The sequence below is a fragment of the Rattus rattus genome, chromosome 4 (genome assembly GCF_011064425.1).
Source record: "Rattus rattus isolate New Zealand chromosome 4, Rrattus_CSIRO_v1, whole genome shotgun sequence".
Taxonomy (NCBI): domain Eukaryota; kingdom Metazoa; phylum Chordata; class Mammalia; order Rodentia; family Muridae; genus Rattus; species Rattus rattus.
Window position 1 is genome coordinate 129746249 of NC_046157.1, and position 13528 is coordinate 129759776.

Sequence of the window (13528 nt, forward strand, 5' to 3'; positions counted from 1 at the left end):
CTGTTTGCTTGTATATACAAGTGTGTGCCGGCTGTGGAGGCCAGAAAGTGGCATTGAATCTCCTGAAGCTGGAGTAATAGGTAGGGGTGTATTACCCAAAGTGGGTGATAGGAACTGAACCCAGGTTCTCTGCAATAGCAGCAGGTACTTTTAATTGCTAAGACATCTCTCCAGGCCTCTCATTAATAATTTTTATAATATTTCTTTTGAATTCATTAAGATACCATCCATCTGACTATCACTGACAGTTCTTTATTATGAAAATTTAAGTTTTGGAGGAGCCATTTTGCCATAGATTGTTTTTTTTAATTTTATTTTTCTTTGATATTTTATGTATTTACATTTTAAATGTTACCCCCTTTCCCTCCTTCTCCCTGATTTTATGAGGATGCTCCCAATCCCACCCACCCACATCAACCTCAATGCCCTCACATTACCCTACATTGGAAAAACTAGTCTTCATAGGACCAATGGCTTTTCCTCCTTTGGATACTGGAAAATGCTATCCTCTGCTACATATGTTGTTGGAGTCATGGGTCCCTCCATGTGTACTCACTGGTTGGTGGTTTAGTCCCTGGGAGCTCTGGTGGGGTCTGGTTGGTTGATACTGCTGTTCTTCCTATGGGGTTGCAAACCCCCTTAACTCCTTCATTCTTTTCTCTAACTCCTCCATTGGAGTCCACTTGTTCAGTCCGATGGTTAGCTGCAAGCATCCTCATTTGTTATCAGTAGGGCTCTGGCAGAGCCTCTCGGGACACACCGTTATCTGGTTCCTGTGAGCAAGCACTTCTTGAAATCAGCAATAGTGACTGGGTTTGATGGCTGCATATGGAATGGATTCCCAGGTGGGGCAGTCTCTGGATGGCCTTTCCTTCAGTCCCTGCTTCACTCTTTGTCCTTGTATATCCCGAGTATTCTGTTCTCCCATCTAAGAAGGAATGAAGCATCCATACTTGGTCTTCCTTCTTCTTGAGCTTCATATGATCTGTGAATTTTTTCAAGCTTTTGGGCTAATAGCCACTTATCAGTGAGTGCATACTATGTGTGTTCTTTTGTGACTGGGTTACTTCACTCGAGATGATATTTTCTAGTTCCATCTATCTGCCTAAGAATTTCATGAAGTCATTGTTTTTAATAACTGAGCGGTATACCATTGTGTAAATGTACCACATTTTCTGTACCCATTCCTCTGTTAAAGGACATCTGGGTTATTTTGAGCTTCTGGCTATTATAAATAAGGCTGCTATGAATATAGTGGAACACGTGTCCTTGTTATATGTTGGGGCATCTTGTGGGTATATGCCCAAGAGAGGTATAGCTGGATCCTCAGGCAGTTCAATGTCCAATTTTCTGAGGAACCTCCAGAATGATTTACAGAGTGGTTGTACCAGTTTACAATCCCACCAACAGTGGAGGAGTGTTCCTCTTTCTCCACATCCTCACGAGCATCCATTATCACCTGAGTTTATCTTAGCCATTCTGACTGGTGTGAGGTGGAATCTCAGGGTTGTTTTGATTTGTATTTCCCTGATGACTAAGGATGTTGAACATTTAAGTACTTCTCAGCCATTCGATATTCCTCAGCTGAGAATTTTTTGTTTAGCTCTGCACCCCATTTTTAATAGGTTTATTTGAATTTTTGGAGTCTAACTTCTTGGGTTCTTTGTAGATATGTATACATCTATTGAATAGGTATAGACCTATTTCTAATCTGTTAATTCCCGTTTTGCCATATTTAGAGTGTCCTTTGCCTTATAGAAGCTTTACAATTTTATTAGCTCCCATTTGTCAATTTTTGATCTTAGAGCATGAGACATTGGTGTTCTATTTAGGAAATATTCCCCTGTGCCTATATGTTTGAGGCTCTTCCTCACTTTCTCTATTAGTTTCAAGTGTATCTGGTTTTATGTGGATGTCCTTGATCCACTTGGACAGGAGATAAGAACAGGTCAATTTGCATTCTTCTACATGCTGACCTCCAGTTGAGCCAGCAAAATTTGTTGAAAAGGCTGCCCTTTTTCCATTGGATGGTTTTGGTTCCTTTGTGAAAGATCAAGTGACCATAGGAATGTGGGTTCATTTCTGGGTCTTCAATTCTATTTCATTGATCTACCTGCCTGTCTCTGTACCAATACCATACAGTTTTAATCACTATTGGTCTGTAATACAGCTTGAGGTCAGGGATGTTGATTCCCCCAGAAGTTCTTTTATAGTTGAGAATAGTTTTCGCTACCCTGAGTTTTTTTGCTTTTCCAAATGAATTGAAAAATTGCTCTAATTTTATGAAGAACTGAGTTGGAATTTTGATGGGGGATTGCATTGAATCTGTAGATTGCTTTTGGCAAGATGTCCATTTTTACTAGATTAATCCTGCCAATCCATGTGCATTGGAGATCTTCCCATTTTCTGAGAACTTAGATTTCTTTCTTCAGCAACTTAAAGTTCTTGTCATACAGATCTTTCACTTTCTTGGTTAGAGTCACACAAAGGTATTTTATATTATTTGTGGCTATTGTGAAGGTTGTCATTTCTCTAATTTCTTTCTCAGCCTGTTAACCCTTTGAATAGAGGAAGGCTATTGATTTAATTTTATATCCAGACACTTTTCTGAAGTTGTCTATCAGTTGTAGGAGTTCTCTGGTGGAATTTTTGGGGTCATTTAAGTATCCTACCATATCATCTGCAAATAGTGATATTTTGACTTCTTCCTTTCCAATTTGTTTCCCTTTGACCTCTTTTCATTGTCTTATTGCTCTGTCTAGGACTTGGAGTACTATACTGAATAGGTAGGGAAAGAGTGGGTAGCCTTGTCTCGTCCCTGATTTTAGTGAGATTGCTTCAAGTTTCTCTCCATTTAGGTTGATGTTGTCTACTTGTTTTGTTGTATTTTGCTTTTACTATGAATAAATATGGGCCTTGATTTCCTGATCTTTCCAAGATGTTTATCATGAAGGGGTGTGGAATTTTGTCAAATGCTTTCTCAGCCTCTAATGAAAAGATCGTGTTTTTTTTCCCCCCTTCAGTTTGTGTATATAGTGGATTACACAAATGGGCTTCCATTGAACCATCCTTGCATCCGTGGAATGAAGCCTACTTGATCATGGTGAATGATTGTGTTGATGTGTTTTTGAATTCGGTTTGTGAGATTTTATTGAGTATTGTGCATCGATCATTATGAGGAGATTGGTCTGAAGTTCTCTTTCTTTGTTGGGTCTTTGTGTGGTTTGGGTATAAGAGTAATTGGAGCTTCAAAGAACAAATTGGGTAGTGTGCCTTTTGTTTTTATTTTTTGGAAAAGTTTAAGGATTGTTGTTATTAGGTCTTCTTTAAAAGTGTGATAGAATTCTGCACTAAATCCGTTCTGGGCTTTTTTTTGGTTGGGAGATTTTTTAATGACTGCTTCTATTTCTTTAGGGGTTATGGGACTGTTTAGATGGTTTATCTGATCCTGATTTACCTTCGGTAACTGCTGTTTAGAAAATTGTCCCTTTCCTCCAGATTTTCCAGTTTTATTGAGTATTGGCTTTTGTAGTAGGATCTGATGATTTTTATGGATTTCCTCAGTTTCTTTTGTTATGTTGCCCTTTTCATTTCTCATTTTGTTAATTTGGATATGTCTCTGTGCCCTCTGGTTAAGCTGGCTAAGGGTTTATCTATCTTGTTGATTTTCTCAAAGAACTAGCTCCTGGTTTTGTTGATTCTTTGTCTAGTTCTTTTTGTTCCTACTTGTTTGATTTCTGCCCTGAGTTTGCTTATTTCCTGCCTTCTACTCCTCTTGGGTATATTTGCTTCTTTTTGTTGTAGAGCTCTCAGGTATGCTGTCAAGTTGTCAGTGTATGCTCTTTCCAATTTCATTTTGGAGGCACTCAGGGCTATGAGCTTTCCTCTTAGCACTGCTTTCATTGCATCACATAAGTTTTGGTATGTTGTGCCTTCATTGTCATTAAATTCTAAAAAGTCTTTATTTCTTCCTTGACCAACTTTGCATTGAGTAGAGTGTTCTTTAGCTTTCATGCGTATGTGGGTTTTCTTGATTTTTGTTAGTGAAGACCAGCTTACTTCCATGGTGATCTGAGAGGATTATTTCAGTCTCCTTGTATCTATTAGGCTGGTTTTGCCTCCAATTATATGTTTAACTTTTGAGAAGGTACCATGAGGTGCTGAGAAGATATATTCTTTTGTTTTAGGATTAAATGTTCTATAGATGTCTGTTAAATCCATTTGGTTTATAACTTCTGTTAGTTTCAATGTGTTTCTGTTTAGTTTGATTCCATGATCTGTCCATTGATGAGAGTGTTGAGTTGAAGCCTATTACTGTGTGTGGTGCAACATATGTTTTGAGCTTTAGTATCGTTTCTTTTATGAATGTGGGCGCCCTTGTATTTGGAGCATAGTTGTTCAGAATTGAGAGCTGATCTTGGTAGATTTTTCCATTGATGAGTATGAAGTGTCCTTTCTTATCTTTTGGTTGAAAGTCGACTTTATTTGATATTAGAATGGCTACTCCAGCTTGTTTCTTGTGACCATTTACATGGAAATATTTTTTTCCAGTCTTTTACTCTTAGGTAGTGTGTGTCTGTCTTTGTCACTGAGGTGTGTTTCCTGTATGCAGCAAAATGCTGGGTCCTGTTTACATATTCAGTTTGTTAGTCTATGTCTATTGGGGACTCAAGTCCGTTGATGTTGAGATAATAAGGAATAGTGATTGTTTCTTGTTATTTTTTGTTGTTAGGGGTGGAATTATGTTTGTGTTGCTATCTTCTTTTGGGTTTGTAGCAAGATGATTACTTTCTTGCTTTTTCTAGGGTGTAGTTTCCCTTCTTTTGTTGGAGTTTCCCATCTATTATCCTTTGTAGGGTTGGATTTGTGAAAAGATATTGTGTAAATTTGGTTTTGTTTTGGAATTATCTTGATTTCTCCATCTATATTGAGAGTTTTGCTAGATAGAGTAGCCTGGACTGGCATTTGTGTTCTCTTAGGGCCTGTATGACATCTGCTCAGGATCTTCTGGCTTTCATAGTCTCTGGTGAGAAGTCTGGTGTAATTCTGATAGGTCTGCCTTTATATGCTACTTGACCTTTTCCCCCTACTGTTTTTAATATTGTTTTGTGCATTTGTTGTTTTGACTATTATGTGACAGGAGGAATTTCTTTTCTGGTCCAATCTATTTGGAGCTCTGTAGGCTTCTTTTATGTTCATGGGCATCTCTTTCTTTAGTTTAGGGAAGTTTTCTTCTATAATTTTGTTGAAGATATTTACTGGCTCTTTAAGTTGGGAATCTCTGCTGTCTTTTATACCTATTATTCTTAAGTTTGGTCTTGATTGTGTCCTTGTTTTCCTGGATGTTTTGGGTTAGGAGCCTTTCGTCTTTTGCATTTTCTTTGACTATTGTGTCAATATTTTCTATGGTATTTACTGCCCCTGAGATCCCCTCTTCAATCTCTTGTATTCTGTTGGTGATGCTTGCATCTATGACTCCTGATCTCTTTCCTAGGTTTTCTATCTCCAAGGTAGTCTTTCTTAGTGATTTCCTTATTGTTTCTGTTTTCTTTTTTAGATCCTGGATGGTTTTGTTCAATTCCTTCACCTGTTTGGTTGTGTTTTCCTGTAATTTTTTAAGGGATTTTTGTGTTTTCTCTTTAAGGGCTTCTACCTGTTTACCTGTGTCCTCCTGTATTTCTTTAAGGGAGTTATTTATGTCCTCCTTAACGTTCTCTATCATCATCATGAGATGTGATTTTAAATATGAATCTTGCTTTTCTTGTATCTTGGACTTGCTGTGGTGGGAGAACTTGGTTCTGATATTGCCAAGTAGTCTTGGTTTCTGTTGCTTAGGTTCTTGTGTTTGCTTCTCGCCATCTGGTTATTTCTGATGTTAGTTGGTCTTGCTCTTTCTAGTTGGAGTTTGTTTCTCTTATGTGCCTGTGAGGCTGTGATCTTAGCAGTGAGAGTGCTCTTGGGAGACCAGTTCTCTCTGGGCAGATTTTGGGTTTGGAGCATTGTGGGACAGCCCCAGCTCTGGACGGAAGTTGGAGACTGGAAGGGCCCTGTTCCAGGCTGCCCTGCATGCCCTGTGTGTTCCTGGCATGTCTCTCCTGGACAGTCAATGGAGAGAAAGTGGTGTCCCGCCTGTGTGCTATGGGGTTAGGAGGAAGAATGCTCCTTGCAGACCAGCTTTCTGTGGGCAGGTTTTGTGTCCGAGGGCTGTGGAACAGCTCCAGCTCTGTTTCCAGATGAGCAGGCTCCTCAGCCCTGTGCACCTCCCTGGCAGGTCTCTCTTTGGACTTGTCCTTTTTTTTTTTTTTTTAATGTCTTAAGTGCCTTTATTAGGATTTGAATATATGCAGCCAAGTCATTTGCTAGAGGCTTTAATTTCCTGCACCCTTTCAGTTGCAAAACTTAGAATGTTCAGGTCTGATTAGTCTGTGGCAGGACTGAGGTTAAGTTTTCCATACTTGTGCTATCAATGGTGTTTAGTACCCAACCATTTATCCAGCATGCTTACTAAGTAAGCCACATATCTGGTTTGAAGAACAGAAACTGATAAAACCATCAATCAATACTTTTATTTTTTTAAAAAAATTTTTATTGGATTTTTTAAATTCACATTTCAAATGTTATCCCCTTTCCCGGTTTACTGTCCATAACACCCCTATCCTATTCCCCCTCCCCTTCTTCAATAAGGGTGTTCCCCCTCCCCAACCACTCACCCCTTCCCGTCTCCCGCCCTGACATTCCCTTATACTGGGGGGTCCAGCCTTGGTATGACCAAGGGCTTCTCCTCCCATTGGTGCCCAACAAGGCCATCCTCTGCTACATATGCAGCTGGAGCCATGGGTCTGTCCATATGTACTCTTTGGGTAGTGGTTTAGTCCCTGGGAGCTCTGGTTGGTTGGTATTGTTGTTCTTATTGGGTTGCAAGCCCCTTCAGCTCCTTCAACAGAGGAATGGATACAGAAAATGTGGTACATCTACACAATGGAGTACTATTCAGCTATCAGAAACAATGACTTTGTTAAATTCATTGGCAAATGGATGGAACTATAAATATCATCCTGAGTGAGGTAAAACACACACACACACACACACACACACACACACACACACACACACACACACACACAGTATACACTCACTGATAAGTGGATATTAGCCCAGAAGTTCGAATTACCCAAGATACAATCCACAGACCACATGGAGCAACCCGGACAATATCATCTTTAATTTTATAATTAGTTTTAAAGTCAGAATCAGAGTATAAAATTAAATTATATTAGAGTTTCTAAAATTACATATGATATGTGAGGTGAGCCATATCAGTAATTGGTTAATAAAGGAGTGGGACTCAGGTATAAGCAAAACCCAACTTTAGTCTTTCTCATTTTGGTAGTTTAACAGTAACTATGCAACATAAATTATAAGTTTCAGAAGTGGTTTTACAATATTTTGGGCACTTATTTTAAATGGTGTGGTGCCTAAAGATCTGTCTTTACAGTCTCTGCTGAAATTCCGTGATGGTTTAGAAAAGTCATGCTACAACATGCAACAACTATGTTGTTCTTCCTTGTTCCTGGACTTTACTAAAGGCAGATTACTGTTTTTGGAGTTTTCCAGATTCAAATTGCAGATGTCTTGTATGGAACTTTATTATGTTCTTTGACAATAATATTATGAACTTTTATCCATAGGTCATGTTGGTCACCTGTAAGTTTTTTGGGAAGAGTTTCTTCTGTCAGGTTCACAACTTGTTTTGAGGAAACATGAACCTCTGCTCCAACAGATTCCTACTACAGACTTCCCTGGTTCTACCAACATGAACTTTTGCTGTTTCTTTGAAGATCAAGGCCCAAAGTACAAAGAAGCCCAAGGACTCAGGTGATAGATTCTAAGTTCCCATAGTTACTCTCTGAGGTCCTCGTTAATTGGATGAAAAGATGTAGAAATGCAATAGTAACCTAACAAATCTTTGGTACTAATCTTCCATTATGAATCTCAGATTCCTCTTACATGTGATCTAGATGGGTAATAAATTAAATGTTTCAGAAGTTGTTTTACAATATTTTGGGCAGTTATTTTAAATGGTGTGGTGCCTAATGGTCTTTAGAGTCTGCTGAAATTCCATGATGGTTTAGAAAAGTCATGCTACAAATATATTCAAAATAAAACCATTGAGCTACTTTCATTTTTTCTAAGTAGAGAAAATATCTTAGTTTATTAGCACAAAACAATTAAAATTAAGATTAATTAAAATACCATTAAAAAGTAAGCCTAATACTAGGGAAATTGAGAATTCAGTAGTTAAGAGCACTTTCTGCTCTACCAAAGGTCCCAGCTTCTGTTTCCAGTCACTCCACTTCCAGGGGAATCTGACTCACTATTCTGGCCAACGAAGGGAGAAACATGCAAAACATGCAAAAACACTCATACAATAGAATAATATAATTTAACAAATATAATTGAAAAGGATTATAGATAATTAACAACTATTTTTCTTTCTTTCTTTTTTTTTAGATAGGACCTCATATTTCTCAGACTGGCCTCCATTATCTTTATAATCAAGAAAGATTTTGAACTTCTGATCCCTCTCAAGTGCATGGATTGCAAGTGTAGGTCACCACTTTCAATACAGGTGGTGCTGAGGATAGAACATGGGCTTCATGAATGCTAGGCAGTCACTCTATCAATATCCCCTGCCTTTTCTTCTTTCTTTTCTCTTTCCCTATTCCCTTTCTTTTCTCTTTCCCTATTCCGTTTCTTTTCTCTTTCCCTATTCCCTTTCTTTTCTCTTTCCCTATTCCCTTTTTTTTCCTTCTTTTCACACTGCTAGGAATAAAATCCAGGGCCTTACACATGCTGAAGATGAATTTTATTACTGAATTTCATTATAAGCCTTTCACATTTCATATGGGTGTGTTTAAAAGTACAAAAAGAAAAAAAATAACAGAAGACAAAAGCTTTTCTACTACTGTAGAAGTATGAAATGCAAAAGTCACAGGTTGAAAAAACTTTTTAAAGACTAAATATTTTAAAGTGTGCATACAGGCCATAAAATCTGTTAGAATTACACAACCTTTGAATTTGAAGGCAACCATAGATATTACATAAATAATATGGCTATATCAATAAGACTTTCTTTATAAGAGTAAGTTGTTACCAAAATTTTGTCTAGACATCATTGTTGACCTTGTCAAAAATTAAAATGATCTGACATTATATCATAGTTCTTTCATTCCCAATCTCTAACTAGAATTGAAGTTGAGTGCTGGTTAACTAAAGGAGGCCACCAAAATACTTAACTTATCATAACATACATTGATCATTTCAATATATACTGTGTTATATGTAACAATCACAATTAAAAGCAATATAAAAAGTTCAATGCCTGTATATGGCTTTGTGAATTACTGGTAAAGATTTTTGTTTGTGTGGTGCAGGAAATGGAACCCAGGGCACTATAGATGAAAGCATCCTACCATTGAGCACTATCCTAGCCTATTAAAAAAGTTTTAGAATAAATTTTGAACAGATGAGAATTGAATTCATTGTATTTGTGGAAAGGAAGCAAATTCATCCCTTTTCAAGACTTAACTACTATCATTTCCAAATTAGTCTTTGCACATAAAAGAAAAAAAAAAACAAAATCTATACCTGAAATATTCAACTTTTGAAAATACCATACTAGGGTTCAAACCTTGTTCCTCCTACATGCTAAGCATTCACTTTATTCTAGAGCTACTTTCTCAGTACAGAGATGTGTGTGTGTGTGTGTGTGTGTGTGTGTGCGCGCGCGCGTGCGTATGTGCGTGCGTGTGTATATTTGTGTGTACATATGAGGAGGCTATGGGGTGAGACATCTTTCTCTTTTTCTTAAGGCAGTATCTCTGATAGCCAGATTGGCCAGCAAGTGAGCTCAAGGATCTGTCTGTCTCTGTCCCTACAATACCAGGTTACAAGGACACAGCCACATACTTAGGTCTTTGAGCAGTAAATGTACTGAGCCATTTCCCTAGGTCTTTCAGCCCAGAGGTTCTAGTAAACTCAATGCCTACCTGGTAGTGATATGCAGGCTGTTGATAAACTGGCTGAGCCACCATTACAGGAGAACTGGATATGGAACGTGACTGTGGAAGAAAACAAAATTTACTTTAGAAAACACCCTTCATAATAATTTGATATTGACTTATCACATAAGCTCAGTAAGCTTTGGTTACTGATTAAAATATTATTTTTTCTTCCTCTTGTTACTATTGTTACCAACTTTATTTTAACCTACTTATTAAAATCACCAGTTTTCCTACGTGACTTTACTTCTATAGTAATATTGAAACAACTACAAGCAAAGTTTCTTTATCTGAAACTTACCACCTCCAAGGAGTATGAAAATAAAGTCTATGAAGACATATAGAAAAAAATGGCACCTGAATTAAGAATCATGACCTATTTCTACTGTAGAAAGCAGAAGCAGTCCCATAATCCCCAAAGAAATAGAAGCAGTCATTAAACGTCTCCCAGCCAAAAAAAGTCCAGGACAATATGGGTTTAGTGCAGAATTTTATCAAACCTTCAAAGAAGACCTAATACCAATACTCTTCAAACTATTCCACAAAATAGAAACATTAACCAATTATTTCTATCAAGCCACAATTATGCTTATACCTAAACCACACAAAGACTCAACAAAGAAAGAGAACTTCAGATCAATTGCCCTTATGAATATCAATGCCAAAATACTCAATAAAAATGTTTGCAAACCGAATCCAAGAGCACATCAAAACAATCATTCACCATGATCAAGTAGGCTTCATCCCAGGGATGGAGGGATGGTTCAATATACGAAAATCCATCAACATAATCCACTATATAAACAAATTCAAAGAAAACCCACATGATCATCTCATTAGAGGCTGAAAAAGCCTTTGACAAAATACAACAACCCTTCATGATAAAAGTCTTAGAAAGATCAGGAATTCAAGGCCCATCCTTAAACATAGTAAAAGCATTGTACAGCAAAACCAGTGACAACATCAAACTAAATGGAGAAAAACTTGAAGCAATCCCACTAAAATCAGGGATGAGACAAGGCTGCCCACTCTCTCCCTACCTATTCAATATAGTATTTGAAATCCTAGCCAGAGCAATTAGATAACAAAAGTATGTCAAAGGGATAGAAATTGGAAAGGAAGAAGTCAAACTATCATACTGCAGATGATATGATAGTATACTTAAATGACCCCAAAAATTCCACCATACTACTCCTACAGCTGATAAACAACTTCAGCAAAGTAGCTGGATATAAAATTAACTCAAACAAATCAGTAGCCTTCCTCTACTCAAAGGATAAAGAGGTTGAGAAAGAAATTAGGGAAACTACACCCTTTACAATAGCCACAATTAATATAAAATCCCTTGGTGTGACTTAATTAAGCAAATTAAAGATCTGTTTGACAAGAACATCAAGTCCCTGAAGAAAGAAATTGAAGATCTCAGAAGATGGAAAGACCTCCCATGCTTATGGACTGGCAGGATTAATATAGTAAAAATGGCCATCTTACTTAAAGCAATCTACAGATTCAATGCAATCCCGATAAAAATTCGCACTTAATTCTTCACAGACTTAGAAAGAGCAATTTTCAAATTTATTTGTAATAACCAAAAACCCATGATAGTGAAAACTATTCTCAACAATAAAAGAACTGGGGAATTAACATCTCTGACCTCAAGCTGTATTACAAAACAATTATGATAAAAACTGCATGGTACTGGTATAGAGACAGACAGGCAGGTAGAATAATGGAATAGAATTGAAAACACAGAAATGAACCCACACACCTATGGTCACTTCATCTTTGAAAAAGGAGCTAAAACCATCCAGTGAGAAAAAGACAGCCTTTTCAACAAACGTGGCTGGTTCAACTGGAGGTCAGTATGTAGAATGCAAATCTAATCTATTCTTATCCCCCTGTACAAAGTTTAAATCCAAGTGTATCAAGGGCATCCACATACAACCAGATACACTCAAACTAATAGAAGAAAAAGTGGGGAAGAGTCTTGATCACATGGACACTGGAGAAAATTTCCTGAACAAAACACCAATAGCTTATGCTTTAAGATCAAGAATCAACAAGTGGGACCTCATAAAACTGGAAAGCATCTGTAAGGCAAAGGACACTGTCAGGACAAAACGGCAACCAACAGATTGGGAAAGAATCTTTACCAATCCTGCATCTGATAGAGGGCTAATATCCAAAGTATACACAAAACACAAGAAGTTAGAGTACAGAGAGCCTAACAACCCTGTTAGTAAATGGGGAACAGAGCTAAAGAAAACATTCTCAGCTGAGGAATATCTAATACCTGAAAAGCACCTAAAGAAATGCTCAACATCCTTATTCATCAGGGAAATGCAAATCAAAACAACCCTGAGATTGTTTTGATTTGCATTTCCCTCACACCAGACAGAATGGATAAGATAAAAAACTCAGATGACAACAGATACTGGTGAGGATGTGGAGAAAGAGGAACACTTCTCCATTGTTGGTGGAATCGAAAATTGGTACAACCACTCTGGAAATCAGTCTGGTGGACTGATTTGGACATTACACTAACTGAGGACCCAGCTGTACCACTCCTGGGCATATACCCAAAAGATGCTCCAATATGTTCCACTATGTTCATAGCAGGCTTATTTATAATATCCAGAAGCTCAAAAGATCCCAGATGTCGTTCAAGAGTGGAATGGATACAGAAAATGTGATATATTTACAATGAAGTACTACTCAGCTATTAAATACAAAGACTTCATAAAATTCTTAGGCAAATGTGTGCTTTGAGTAAAGTTTTATCAATGTGGTTGCCCTTGCATTTGGAGCATAGATGTTCAGAATTGAGAGTTCATTTGGTAGATTTTTCCTTAGATGAGTATGAAGTGTCCTTCCTTATCTTTTTTCATAACTATTGGTTGAAAGTAGATTTTATTTGATATTAGAATTTTTACTTGAGCTTGTTTCTTAGGACCATTTGCTTGGAAATATTTTTCCAACCTTTTACTCTGTAGTAGTGTCTGTCTTTGTCACTGAGGTGTGTTTCCTGTATGCAGCAAAATGCTGGGCCCTGTTTACGTATCTAGTCTGCTAGTTATCTGCCTTTTTATTGAAGAGTTGAGTCCACTGATGTTAAGCAATATTAAGGAAAACTGATTGTTGCTTCCTCTTATTTTTGTTGTCAGAGGCAGAATTATGTTTCTGTGACTATCTTCTTTTGGGTTTGTTGCAAGATTACTTTCTTCCTTTTTCTAGGGTGTAATTTCCCTCCTTGTGTTGGAGTTTTCCATCTACTATCCTTTGTAGGGCTGGATTTGTGGAAAGATATTGTATAAATTTGGTTTGTCTTGAAATATCTTGGTTTCTTCATATATGTTAATTGAGAGTTTTGCTGGATAGAGTAGCCTGGGCTGGCATTTGTGTTCTTTTAGGGTCTGCATGACATCTGCTCAGGCTCTTCTGGCTTTCATAGTTTCTGGTGAGAAGTC

General features: G+C 37.5%; 1 protein-coding gene across 1 annotated transcript in view; it reads right to left on the minus strand.

The window, feature by feature from the left end:
- Positions 1–13528, minus strand: part of Boll (boule homolog, RNA binding protein) — a 106457-nt gene that overhangs the window by 66546 nt on the left and 26383 nt on the right. Inside the window, exon 7 of the mRNA XM_032899544.1 lies at positions 10050–10121. Within this exon, the coding sequence (XP_032755435.1) occupies positions 10050–10121 (72 nt within the window). The remainder of the gene's footprint in view (positions 1–10049; positions 10122–13528) is intronic.